The following is a 13544-nucleotide window of genomic DNA, read 5'->3' as shown; positions in this document are numbered from 1 at the left end:
AAAGTGTAATAAATCACTGTATTGGGATCGTATGAGGCCATATTAATTTTATGCAGTTAGGTCCAAATGGATTGTGTCTCTTTATTTAATAATCGCCTAACTTTTTATTAGATCGTTTCTTTCCTTTCTTTCTTATGTGGTTGTTGGTGAAAGCATATCACTTCTTTTTCAAGTTGTGGTTTCTTATGTTTTATTGTTTTGTCCTGGATGCAGATGCGAAACCGACCACGATACAACAAGAGTTTGGTGTGGTTGATATTTTTGTCTGTATGTGAATTAATTGTATACATGAGTGTTGAATTTTCTCTATTGTTGTCCATGTGTACAAAATTATATATTAGCGTGAATTAAAAAAGATTATAAAGTGAAAATTATATAGACATATGAGTACTTTTTTTGTAGATCTCGAAAAGAGCTTTCCGAATATATAAAGTTTGTAAATTTTGGACGAGCGATTTGAAAGATAAATTGGTTTTTAATTATTTATATATTATTTAAAATTGCTGACATCATTATGAGTCATTTTGGACTAAAACGCAAATATTTGGACTAAATTGTAAATAAAGATTATTAATGTATTTTCCATATATTTGGACTAATTTGTACCTAGTCGACTCGGGCTGGACTAAACCGTACATTTGGACTGATTTTTGGACTAAACCGTATTTTTTCCAACCTTCAAATCAACACTGCTCGTATGGACCGGTAAGTCCTTCAATCATATGGACCCGTCCATTCTAGATTCCAACAATACCTTCAAATCAACACTGCCCATAATCTTAAACCTTTGGTTCTTCTCAAATTGACCGGTAAGTCCTTCAATCGTTTTGAATTCACACACAGATGTTGTACCATCTGAACATCAAAAGTGGTATCCTTCTCCATTTGGTGTAAATGTTGATGAATTCGGTGATATCTACGCGAGAGTGGTCTGGTTTTCAACCGACTCGAACTGTTTATTTGTTTTTTGTACCTGATGAAAAGATTGGTGGTCATGATGGTGCAGAGAAGTGCGCCGAATCGGAGAAATTCAAGAAGATGACTGTTGGAATTATCCTCTACAACATTGGTAATCTCTTTTCAATTTCAATTTCCATTTTTCGCTCCAAATTTGTCTTATGCAGTCGATCCATGGAAACATTGTGAGAAACCTTTTGTTCATTGATTCACTTTTCATTATTCAGCATCAATCTCAGTTCATCTTCATTGTTTTAAAAGAAAAATCAGTTCATTTTGACCTGCAAAATTCAAATTCATCTATTTAGTTTGGTTTATAAATTTTACTTGGTATTAGTTAGATGCTTTATCATTTTTTAGACCTACTGATGATGAATATTAATTTCCACTACAGTAATTATGTGTTTGCTTCTACTAATTGGTATTACACAATAGTCAAGTTTCATATTAAAGACATACTGATGCAGGTCAAGAAATCTTAAGAAGGGATCCAAATTACACAGCAAACTCACCTTCTCAAGCACACATTACCGCACAACAATTACTTGAGAAAAGTTTAAAACTGAAGGAATTTGTTAATGCTTAAATGGGTATGTCATATTTGACATCTAAGTAACTGGAGGTAATTACTACCTTGTGATGTTTCGAACTTATGCTGTACTGATCCCATTGTTTAACTAATTAATCTTGAAATTCCATGATTTAGTACCCTTAATTTTCTAGGCCATAGTTAGTGGACAAAAGAGATTGTAGGATTGTACATGACATATACATCAGATCCTATTAGGCGATAGATAGCGACTGGAATTCCTCTGATTTTGATTTCAAATTTTATGTGGACATAATGTCAGTTTGTGAGAACTAGTTGCTGCGATGTTTTATTAGCTAGTACAATTCTTGTTGAGTTGTATGAAAAATGAGAAGGATGTTCTGGTGTCATATGAGTTAATATAAAATGGTTTTCCATGTTTACAGTTTCTTTTTAATTCTTAGGACCATAGGTCTATGGAGAGATTTATAGCTTATGCGCTGTGTTCCGCGGATGAAAGCTCTAAGAGATGCTAACTGGCTGCCTACTGAACTCAGAGAAGAAAGAAAGGACGTAAAGTTTACTCGTTATAGATTGTTTTTTCTCTATATGATTATAGTGTTTGGAGAGTTGGGAAATTTACTTGATGATTTTCTTACTTGAGTTTTTATGACGAAGCATGTCTTTCTTGTTTTTTTCTAGGGAGTTTCTATTGTAGCAGGCACTGGATGCATAAGTGACATTTTGTATGCAGCAAAAATGATCTGTGAGAAGGTTGGTTTGACCTTCCCTCTATGGATGAACGTATTTATCAGATTATTTGTTGACATGATCATTATTTTTTGAAGGCCTTCATTAAGCCGTGTTTATGAGCTTCATGGTCGGGGCAATAATGTATTGTGACTTCTCTGTTTTCTTATCACAGCGACTGCGCCAGCTTAGTCCATTTTTTATCCCTCAGATATCGATAAACATCGCAGCAGGTCATGTTAGCATGAGATATGGATGCAAGGTGCTTGGATTAAATCTGCCAATTCCCGTTCTTTATGGGTACGAAGTAGCCTGGTGTACAATCTAGTGCACTAGCCTATTTCCTACAAGAAGTAGCCTATTTATGGGCCCGAATACTTGATTTCATGCATATTTTTTAGGTGTGTACATGCTTGTGCACCGATTTATTTTCCATGAAAAAAGTAGTTCCGAAAGAATGACTTCATGCATGTTTTATAGGTGTGTACAAATTAGTACACATGTGAAAATAATGACTATATAAGCTTATGCCTGCATAAATAACTAGGGTGTACAAATTAGTACACATGTGAAGTTTGTGACTCCATAAGCTTTTATATGCAAGGCTAGAGTGTACAAACTAGTATACATGCGAAAATAATGACTCCTTAAGCTTATGCTTGCATAAAAAACTAGGGTGTACAAATTAGTACACTTGTGAAAAATAATGACTTCATGAGCTTGTGCGTGCATGAATAACTAGGGCGTACTAACTAGTATACTTGTGAAATAATGACTCCGTAAGCTTATACTTGCATAAATAACTAGGGTGTACAAACTAGTACACATGTGGAGCGTTACTTTGGAGCAAGACATTTTTTTGGACCGTTAAGCAGGTTATGTTTCAAAATAATATTTTATGTCTTGTATCTTTTTATCTGTGTATTCTCTTTTACTAAATTTGATCCCAATATTTAGGGAAGAATTAAAACTCTTTGGACTGGCGTTGGGCCAAACGTAGTCGAAATGCCATTATAAATGCTGCTAAACTGGCTAGCTATGATCAAATTAAACGGGTAACTCAGAGTACTTAATCTCAATTTTGAGTGGTCAATTCATTTTGTGTGGCCTATCTATTTATCAACATTTGTGCTCCTGCATATGACTTACTTCATTCCAATCAAGACTACGTTGAAACTTTTGGGCTACAAAGATAATATGCTATTACCCATCTCTTTGTTAGTCTAGGGGCAGGGGAACTTGGAATAAGGTTTTCCTGTTGGTTTGTATTATTTGTTGTTGCGATATTATGTTATAGGTCGCTTGTTGATTGATGGTCGAGGGAAACATGAAAATAATTCTATCATTTGGGTATATCTGTTTTGATTACATGTGTACATAATTGTACACATGTTAATTTTTAATGTGTACATAGTTGTATACCTGTTCTTTCTTAATGTGTACATAATTGTACATATATAGATTCTTAATGTGTACATAGTTTTATACATATTGGTTGTTATGTACCTTATTATTATAGGAATACTATCACCAACCTACTCTTCCATTTCATTTTACAGTAATAGAACTGAAGTAGTAGGCATATCAAGAGGTTGTTGTTTTGAAGAGGCAAGAGGAGCTCATTTGTGAGAAAGAGGAGACTTGGCAAGATGAGAAGGAGCTCCAAGGAAAAACAGGTATTATGATTATCTCTAAACTGACCATTTTATCGTCGGTTGGACTCATAAGATTTTTCTTGTTTCTTTCTTAGCAAAAGCTCACGGGGTTATGTGTATTGTTTTCAACTTTCATGCAATATTTTATTGTACAATGACTTCACAAGGTCATTATTTTTCATAAGACTAGACTCGCAGTCCGGTTATATGAATGTTGGATTTCTATATTTTTGTCGATAAGTACATAGTTGTACACTAGTGTGAATTACAAATTTTTAAATGTGAAAATTATATAGTCATATGGGTACTCTTTTTGTAGATCTCGGAAAAAGCATTCCGAATATGTAAAGTTTGTGAATTTTGGACAAGCGGCTAGAAAGATAAATGTTTTTTTTAATTATTTGTATATTATTTAAAACTGTTGACATAGTCATGAGTCATTTTGGATTAAAATGCAAATATTTGGACTAAGTTGTAAGTAATAAGGGCTATTAGTGTATTTTCCACATATTTGGACTAATTTGTACCTAGTTGATTCGGGATGGACTAAATTGTACTTTTGGACTAAACCCTATTTTTCCCTAAAGGATGATGATTGGAAACATTTCCATTGGAGGACTGAAAAAAAAAACATTTCCATTGGAGGACTGAAAAAACGTTTAATCTAGTCACTACACCATTTTTAAGGTATTAGCAACATGGGGTAGATGTTGCTAAACAGGGTCGCAACAGGCTTTCGCTGTTGCTAATGACGGTGTCGCAACTTTTAGCAACGGCACAAGCTTTATTGCGAATCCCAATCAGCAACGGCATTTCGCAACGTAAGTTGCCGTTGCTACATTTTTTATTAGAAACAACAGTCTGTTGCTGCTATTCTGTTGCTAATTATAGGAATACCCTTACCCGGAACTAGATACTGTTGGTTCTGGTTTAATTTATTGGTTATAGTTCTAATTTAGCAACAGAGAGTTGAGGTTGCTAATTTTTTTGCAACCACAAAAAAAAGGTCAAGTCTATGTTTATTGACCTAGTCAAAATTCATTACCCCACATTTTCCCCCCCCCCTGCAATTACCCAGTTCCCCATATTCAACATCCACACAGATATACCAACTACAATGGCAATACAAAACTGATACAAATGTAGTTGAGAATCACCACTGGTAATATTATCATAAAAGAAAGGATTCTTCAATTGAATGTACACAAGTAAACTTATGTATGTTGTGACTGACATACAATATTCGATCTATGTGATGTTTTTAAAATGGATGGGTAACCTAGTTTGTGTCAACTGACAGAGGCATTGAAAAATAGGGAAAGAAAGACTAAATATCACCAGAAGTATCACCAGACTCCGCTTGCTTAACCAATCTCCTCAGCAAAGATTCAACTGCTTCTAAAATATCACCAGAGTACTGCTTTTTGACTTAAGCCCAAATACCCGCATAATAACCAACTTGATGTTTCAGTACTAATGTCACAAACAAAAGACTAAACCACAAGTCAAAACCATGTAAAGCAAATATCAACAAACTCTGTTATAAGTGAACTAAATGGAGATGTATGAGAATAAAAGAACAATAATACAGTCTCTATTGTGCCAGACGCATTAGTTGACAAATAATGGACAGTAATGTCTAAATTTTCAATTCGATGTAGCAGACCGAAATAATGAAACATAAAGTTATTGTTATAGATGTTATCAATCATTCCTTGCCCAGGCTCCCCAACCCCACACACACATACCCTTACCTTAACACACGCATTGTTCAAGGCCTAAATCTATTTTATTTACAATAATACACTAAATGCCTTTACCTTATTCACCTTTGCCAGGAACGCTGTTAGGAGTGCAATCTGCTGTTGGGGATCCTACAAGAACAGATTCATATAGAGTTAGCAAATTCCCTTGTTTTCTACTTGCATAGATATACTGGACCAGAGAGCACGGACATTAGTAAGAACTCAAATGCCTTAAGATTTAAGAGATCATGAATTCATAAGGCCACCAACACTTTTAGCTCATACATAAGACTTTATCAAAACATTCAAGTGCATCCTAGGAAATCACTAGGCTAGCTATGAGGACAAATTGGTCAGATGGAGATGATCCACGGATTGACATGTTACTGATGATGAAGTAAATGCAAAATTGCCACAATTTCGATCAAAAATTGGAAGTCCCACGTTTAGAATTGTTTACCTAATCCAAAGGAATAGCTACAATCGAAGGGTTTGGTGTGAATACCATACCAAAAACTCTGATACAGGACAGTCAAGGCCAAAACGAAAAAGAAGAACAAAATAGCGCACAGATGAATAATGTATTTAAAGATGATCTTTAGAGGAAAATAAGAAACAACACATGTGGAGGTCAGCGCAGATTCTTATGTTGGCTGACTTATAAACACGTATACATGGAGGCAGTACAATGATAAAAGGACTTCATGCATACTTAATCGGTACTTCATAAACAAGAAATGTGAGAGGAAAGTATAACATACCCTGCGTACAATTCGAACAAGGAGATTATGAAGAATTCCCATGTTTCAGAAGATGTAAAAGATCTCATTGCAGAGGGAAATGAGCAAGTCTCAATCACTTTTCAGTGCACGAATGGAAGCAGCTTTGTCAACATCCGCAATAAAACTTCAATTTTCCAGCGTTCTCTTTCACCAAAAGCGCGGAGATGTGATTCCATAGAATATTCTACCCCTGAGAGAGGAAAAAAAAAATCCTTTCAGTATTAAATAATACTGATCATAAAGTTCTATGATGGTCAGGTTATCATACAAAAAGCTTACCTCTATGTGCATTTTTAGTAAAGTGATCTCACTCTGCAGTCATTTAGTTCCTGTCTTTGAAGCTCCAATGACTTCTTCAAATCTTGTACCTGAAAGAAGACCATAATTACATTATTTATAGGGACTGAAATTTTAGCTGCTTCGAAAAATACAGTACCAAGTGAGACTACCTGAAGCTCTCGGTCCTTAAGATCTTTTTGAAGAGCTTCCAATGATTTTGTTAGTGCCATAATTTGACCGTCAGCTAAATCTTTGTTTTTCAGCAAAAATCCATCTAAAGATTCAGCTTTTCCTTTGCTTTTAGTAATGTGTCATTTTCTCTAAGAATTGAGATCTTGTCCTGCAATACAGGAGGTGAAATAACTATATGTAGAGTCGAGAAATCAGCATGTTAAAATAGGCATAATCAGGTTATAAAATCAAGCAACAACTTAACTATTTAGCCAGATGACTGCGACTGCTAACAACATGTTTCTGACATACTGGCCTTGCACTCTATGGTTAACGTATTCAAATTTGTATCTGAAAATTATCCATGTACCAGTTTGATTAACAACATCTTGCTTGCTTTAACAATTCTAAGCATATATGGTCGGAACAAGAACTACACCTTGCACTCATAGATGCAAGCTCACCAAAAAGTTTATCCTTGTCAATTAACAATTTATCGAATCATCATTTAAGTTCATACCTCAACAGCCTCAGCGATGGACAATAAATACTGATAATAATAATGCCGCAAAGCATAAGGTACACAAGCAGGTGTCTTCTGCGAAATATCAAGGTTTTGGTCTGTAACCTGCAAGAGGGGTATTAAGTCATTAAGTATATCTTCTTACAATAAAAATGAAAACAAAACCACAATTCAAATAAAAATGGCAGAAACAGCCAAGAAATGATGGAAAACTATATCACTCAACCTAAGTGCACTAATGATGCTCCATCGCGATGCAAATATACTATTTTGGAATCATATGCAAGCAGCAACAATGAGGAGACATGGTAAAGTAAATTTGTGTATGAAAATGGAGATAAGCTTCACATAAAGTGAAGAAAGAAAAAGAGTAAGCTTTTTGTGTTCGCATTGTAAGGCGCCCAACACCGTTGCTACTTGCACAAGATTGATAATATCAACAAAACACAGGACAAGTGGATCTCCTCCAGACTGCAACAAACAAAACTAGCTTGAGACCACGAATAGGAAGATAAAAAACTTAACTATGTGCAATGATAACGAATTAACTTACATGACGAGACTCCTTGCTCATAGGTGTTACTTCTTTAAAACCTACAAAAGGAGCAAGATAACTGCAAACCCAAGTGAAGGTCCATCAACTGAAGATGATATATGAAAAAAAGCGTCCGGAGGAGGAAAAGTTCTCAATAAACAAAAAAAGACATGAAGATAAAGTCTGCTGATAAAAAGGATACGAGAGAATTCACGTTTTGTACAATTTGCAGGCAACCATTCGACAAATAAAGTGTTAGATGCATCTGGATGAACAACATATTTTGCATGAAGCCGTTTCTTGCATTTCCTCAAATTCATTGAACCTGGCAATAGCAACTACGCTAACCCTGTAATAGATCCAAAGCAATATATACTACGCTTGGTAAGAAGATGACTTTCATCGATGAATGGTAGTTTAGGGATACCCTACAAAAAGAGAATCTCGAGTAATTGGTATAAATGAGATTTTCAACTCTCCCATAAAACAGATATCAAGAACCCAAATATCCAGCACTCTACACAAGAAATTTAAGAATCTAACCTGCCATGCAAACCTCTTGCCAATCTTAACGACTTTAACACTACGTATTTGTGAGACCATAGAACATACCAGTCGGATAAAAATCAATAATCGGTGAAGTTGGGTCGCTCATCAATTTCCTATAATGCTCAGGTAGCGCAAGGAAACTGCACAAACACTGGGACATCAGAAAAACTATAATCTAAGAATATCTCGAGCAAAGGAAGAAAACACTGATACAACCTTGCAGCTGGAAAGACACCCATCAGCTGATTGAATGGTTTGAATGGTGAACCTAATTCAAAGCCTATCTGCAGCTGGCCAAGATCCTTGATATCAGAGGCAAATCTAAACTACGGAGCTTGCTAAATGGAATTCAAAATCATGCAACTCAGTAATCCAGCATAAGATACCATACCAAATATCCAAAAAAACACTCTTATGTAATAAAATGTAATTTCACTTACTCCTCAATTACGCAAGTAACGATCATAATCTGAGCCAATGGCTTCGGTATCCTCACGATTCGACCACATCTTTCATCCTCGCGGGGACAATAACAGGGAAATTGATTACCAGGTGAATTATCTACCATTCATCACAACACAAAAATTAAAAAATTGGACTAGTTCATCAATCCATACACAAATCTCCATGAACAATGTTATAAAAGCTTAAAATACACAGAAAAAATTAACCCCCAGTCTACAAAAACACTAAGTATCAGGGCAACTATGAACTCCAATAAGCTACAAACTGAATCATGCAAAAATCAGAATAAATGCTAACTAATTCTATTTTTGACATAACTAATCCCACAAAATTACATTAGACAGTAAACTAAAAAAAACCCTAATTACAGATAGTATTTTTTTAGACAAAGATGAGGAAATAGAACAAAAACAGAAACAGAAACCAAAATCTAACTTATCATGATTTCTTAGTTATTTACTCAAATCGAAAACAAACCCTAAATCTCACAAACCTTAAATCGAAAAATTGGGCCCAAATCCAAAAAGTAGAACAAAAAGATGACATTATTACCTGATTATCAGATCGATGCTTTCAAATGTCACAGATGACCTAAAAGCTCAGATCAATGCTTCCAACTGCAATATAAATTCAAAATGAAATCCATTAGAAAACATAAACCTAAACCCAACATATACACAGAACAAAATGATTATTACCTGTTTATCGAACTAGGGTTGTTGTGGTTCAATCGATTTTGTGATAGGGTATCTGAAGCTGATTTTGATGACTTTATGTTCTTGATTAAGAAGAAGTCAGTTGAAGAAGAGACCAGGGTTTGCTTTTGAATCTAAGATGGGGTCTTGAGAAGTTCAGAGCTTCAGCTCGAAGAAGAAAGAGAATGAAAAAAAATATGGCTCAGAAATCTCTTTAAGGATGGAAAGATAAGGCGGATAATGCTGAAGGGTGGAAAAAAAAGAAGAGTGCTTGACCAAACTTTGACTTGGGCGTAAACATAAGTCAAAGTGTTCCCCACCACACGCGTGCTTCGCATGCATGAACAAATAGCAACCGAAAGCTCGCGGTTGCGAAGTTAGCAACCACATCCCGCCATTGCGAAATATTAGCAACGGAAATTAGCAACGGCATTAGTGTTGTTGCTACTCTGGGTGGCTAAAACCTTAAAATGGTGTAGTGAGTGCACTAGCCTATTTCCTACAAGAAGTAGCCTATTTATGGGCCCGAATACTTGATTTCATGCATATTTTTCAGGTGTGTACATGCTTGTGCACCGATTTATTTTCCTTGAAAAAAGTAAATCCGAAAGAATGACTTCATGCATGTTTTATAGGTGTGTACAAACTAGTACACATGTGAAAATAATGACTATATAAGCTTATGCCTGCATAAATAACTAGGGTGTACAAACTAATACATGTGAAGTTTGTGACTTCATAAGCTTATATATGCAAGGCTAGAGTGTACAAACTAGTATACATGCGAAAATAATGACTCATTAAGCTTATGCTTGCATAAATAACTAGGGTGTACAAACTAGTACACTTGTGAAAAATAATGACTTCATGAGCTTGTGCGTGCCTGAATAACTGGGGCGTACTAACTAGTATACTTGTGAAATAATGACTCTGTAAGCTTATATTTGCATAAATAACTAGGGTGTATAAACTAGTACACATGTGGAGCGTTACTTTGGAGCAAGACATTTTTTGGACCGTTAAGCAGGTTATGTTTCAAAATATTATTTTATCTCTTGTATCTTTTTATCTGTGTATTCTCTTTTACTAAATTTGATCCCAATATTTAGGGAAGAATTAAAGCTCTTTGGACTGGGGTTATTTGTATTGTTTGGCCCAACGCCAGTCCAAAGAGCTTTAATTCTTCCCTAAATATTGGGATCAAATTTAGTAAAAGAGAATACACAGATAAAAAGATACAAGAGATAAAATAATATTTTGAAACATAACCTGCTTAACGGTCCAAAAAAATGTCTTGCTCCAAAGTAACGCTCCACATGTGTACTAGTTTGTACACCCTAGTTATTTATGCAAGTATAAGCTTAAAGAATCATTATTTCACAAGTATACTAGTTAGTACGCCCTAGTTATTCATGCACGCACAAGCTCATGAAGTCATTATTTTTCACAAGTGTACTAGTTTGTACACCCTAGTTATTTATGCAAGCATAAGCTTAAGGAGTCATTATTTTTCGCATGTATACTAGTTTGTACACTTTAGCCTTGCATATATAAGCTTATGGAGTCACAAACTTCACATGTGTACTAGTTTGTATACACTAGTTATTTATGCAGGCATAAGCTTATATAGTCATTATTTTCACATGTGTACTAGTTTGTACACACCTATAAAACATGCATGAAGTCATTCTTTCGGAACTACTTTGTGCATGGAAAATAAATCGGTGCACAAGCATGTACACACCTAAAAAATATGCATGAAATCAAGTATCGGGCCCATAAATAGGCCACTTCTTGTAGGAAATACGCTAGTGCACTAGATTGTACACCAGGCTACTTCGTACCCATAAAGAACGGGAATTGGAAGATTTAATCCAAGCACCTTGCATCCATATCTCATGCTAACATGACCTGCTGCGATGTTGATCGGTATCTGAGGGATGAAAAATGGACTAAGCTGGCGCAGTCGCTGTGGTAAGAAAACAAAGAACTCACAATACATTATTGCCCCGACCATGAAGCTCATAAACACGGCTTAATGAAGGCCTTGTCAACAAATAATCTGATAAATACGTTCATCCATAGAGGGCAGCTCAAACCAACCTTCTCACAGATCATTTTTGCTGCATACAAAATGTCACTTATGCATCCAGTGCCTGCTACAATAGAAACTCCCTAGAAAAAAACAAGAAAGACATGCTTCGTCATAAAAACTCAAGTAAGAAAATCATCAAGTAAATTTCCCAACTCTCCAAACACTATAATCATATAGATAAAAAACTATCTATAACGAGTAAACTTTACCGTCCTTTCTTTCTTCTCTGAGTTCAGTAGGCAGTCAGTTAGCATCTCTTAGATCTTTCATCCGCGGAACACAGCGCATAAGCTATAAATCTCTCCATAGACCTATGGTCCTAAGAATTCAAAAGAAACTGTAAACATGGAAAACCATTTTATATTAGCTCATATGACACCAGAACATCCTTCTCATTTTTCATACAACTCAACAAGAATTGTACTAGCTAATAAAACATTGCAGCAACTAGTTCTCACAAACCGACATTATGTCCACATAAAATTTGAAATCAAAATTAGAGGAATGCCAGTCGCTGTCTATCGCCTAATAGGATCTGATGTATATGTCATGTACAATCCTACAATCTCTTTTGTCCAATAACTATGGCCTAGAAAATTAAGGGTACTAAATCATGGAATTTCAAGATTAATTAGTTAAACAATGGGATCAGTACAGCATAAGTTCGAAACATCACAAGGTAGTAATTACCTCCAGTTACTTAGATGTCAAATATGACATACCCATTTAAGCATTAACAAATTCCTTCAGTTTTAAACTTTTCTCAAGTAATTGTTGTGCGGTAATGTGTGCTTGAGAAGGTGAGTTTGCTGTGTAATTTGGATCCCTTCTTAAGATTTCTTGACCTGCATCAGTATGTCTTTAATATGAAACTTGACTATTGTGTAATACCAATTAGTAGAAGCAAACACATAATTACTGTAGTGGAAATTAATATTCATCATCAGTAGGTCTAAAAAATGATAAAGCATCTAACTAATACCAAGTAAAATTTATAAACCAAACCAAATAGATGAATTTGAATTTTGCAGGTCAAAATGAACTGAAATTTAAAAAAAAATGAATATGAACTGAGATTGATGCTGAATAATGAAAAGTGAATCAATGAATAAAAGGTTTCTCATGATGTTTCCATGGATCGACTACATAAGACAAATTTGGATCAAAAAATGGAAATTGAAATTGAAAAGAGATTACCAATGTTGTAGAGGACGATTCCAACAGTCATCTTCTTGAATTTCTCCGATTCGGCGCACTTCTCTGCACCATCATGACCACCAATCTTTTCATCAGGTACAAAAAACAAATAAACAGTTCGAGTCGGTTGAAAACCAGACCACTCTCGCGTAGATATCACCGAATTCATCAACATTTACACCAAATGGAGAAGGATACCACTTTTGATGTTCAGATGGTACAACATCTGTGTGTGAATTCAAAACGATTGAAGGACTTACCGGTCAATTTGAGAAGAACCAAAGGTTTAAGATTATGAGCAGTGTTGATTTGAAGGTATTGTTGGAATCTAGAATGGACCGGTCCATATGATTGAAGGACTTACCGGTCCATATGAGCAGTGTTGATTTGAAGGTATTGTTGGAATCTAGAGATGATTCGGCTGGTATTATGTCTAAAGAGAGGAAGATGGTGAAGCGATACTATTTTCGACATTGTAAAGGGTCGATTTGGACTGAATCGTTAGTGAATGGACTAACCCGTTCTAAAGTTGGTAAAATTAGGACCTCCTAGTACTAGGCCTAAGAGGAGAGGACTAGAGTGTCTAAAGGCCAACTAATTTGAGATTAAATGTTAAT

General features: G+C 35.2%; 1 protein-coding gene and 2 long non-coding RNA genes across 15 annotated transcripts; 1 reads left to right on the top strand and 2 right to left on the bottom strand.

The window, feature by feature from the left end:
• The first annotated feature begins 802 nt into the window (after positions 1 to 802).
• On the top strand, positions 803 to 2906 carry LOC113308144. Its single transcript, XR_003339525.1, has 4 exons — positions 803 to 1069; positions 1425 to 1579; positions 1951 to 2260; positions 2412 to 2906. It is a non-coding gene; the product is annotated as an uncharacterized LOC113308144 (long non-coding RNA).
• A 2145-nt stretch (positions 2907 to 5051) lies between these two features.
• On the bottom strand, positions 5052 to 9944 carry LOC113308413. Of its 12 annotated transcripts, none has more exons than XR_003339781.1 (12): positions 9639 to 9944; positions 9493 to 9557; positions 8916 to 9036; positions 8692 to 8765; positions 8129 to 8615; positions 7945 to 8005; positions 7389 to 7862; positions 6868 to 7219; positions 6698 to 6786; positions 6398 to 6608; positions 5712 to 5765; positions 5052 to 5364 (listed from the first exon to the last, which is right to left on the bottom strand). It is a non-coding gene; the product is annotated as an uncharacterized LOC113308413 (long non-coding RNA). The 12 variants fall into 12 exon arrangements; XR_003339782.1 differs by having other exon boundaries at positions 5059 to 5384; XR_003339777.1 differs by lacking the exon at positions 5052 to 5364 and having other exon boundaries at positions 5528 to 5765; positions 6868 to 7037; positions 7134 to 7219.
• A 1236-nt stretch (positions 9945 to 11180) lies between these two features.
• On the bottom strand, positions 11181 to 13310 carry LOC113308564 (3-oxoacyl-[acyl-carrier-protein] synthase, mitochondrial-like). Of its 2 annotated transcripts, XR_003339905.1 has the most exons (5): positions 12928 to 13310; positions 12421 to 12575; positions 11940 to 12067; positions 11739 to 11810; positions 11181 to 11604 (listed from the first exon to the last, which is right to left on the bottom strand). XR_003339905.1 is itself a non-coding variant. In XM_026557027.1 (4 exons), the coding sequence occupies exons 2-4, from the start codon at positions 11982 to 11984 to the stop codon at positions 11452 to 11454; spliced, it is 270 nt and encodes an 89-aa protein (XP_026412812.1). In that variant the 5' UTR covers positions 11985 to 12067; positions 12421 to 12635; the 3' UTR covers positions 11181 to 11451. The 2 variants fall into 2 exon arrangements, 1 of the variants encoding a protein (XP_026412812.1); XM_026557027.1 differs by lacking the exon at positions 12928 to 13310 and having other exon boundaries at positions 12421 to 12635.
• Positions 13311 to 13544: the final 234 nt, after the last annotated feature.

The sequence above is a fragment of the Papaver somniferum genome, chromosome 9 (genome assembly GCF_003573695.1).
Source record: "Papaver somniferum cultivar HN1 chromosome 9, ASM357369v1, whole genome shotgun sequence".
NCBI classification, from domain to species: Eukaryota; Viridiplantae; Streptophyta; class Magnoliopsida; order Ranunculales; family Papaveraceae; genus Papaver; species Papaver somniferum.
This window is presented reverse-complemented; position numbering and strand designations above follow the sequence as displayed.

What these genes read in the sequence shown, in the direction of transcription:
- LOC113308564 (XM_026557027.1), bottom strand. Translation starts at nt 11,984, where the DNA reads ATGCTAACTGACTGCCTACTGAACTCAGAGAAGAAAGAAAGGACG. An exon ending in CAGAGAAGAAAGAAAGGACG is followed by an intron (nt 11,811 to 11,939) that starts GTAAAGTTTACT and finishes GTTTTTTTCTAG; the next exon opens with GGAGTTTCTATTGTAGCAGG. An exon ending in CAAAAATGATCTGTGAGAAG is followed by an intron (nt 11,605 to 11,738) that starts GTTGGTTTGAGC and finishes TTCTTACCACAG; the next exon opens with CGACTGCGCCAGCTTAGTCC.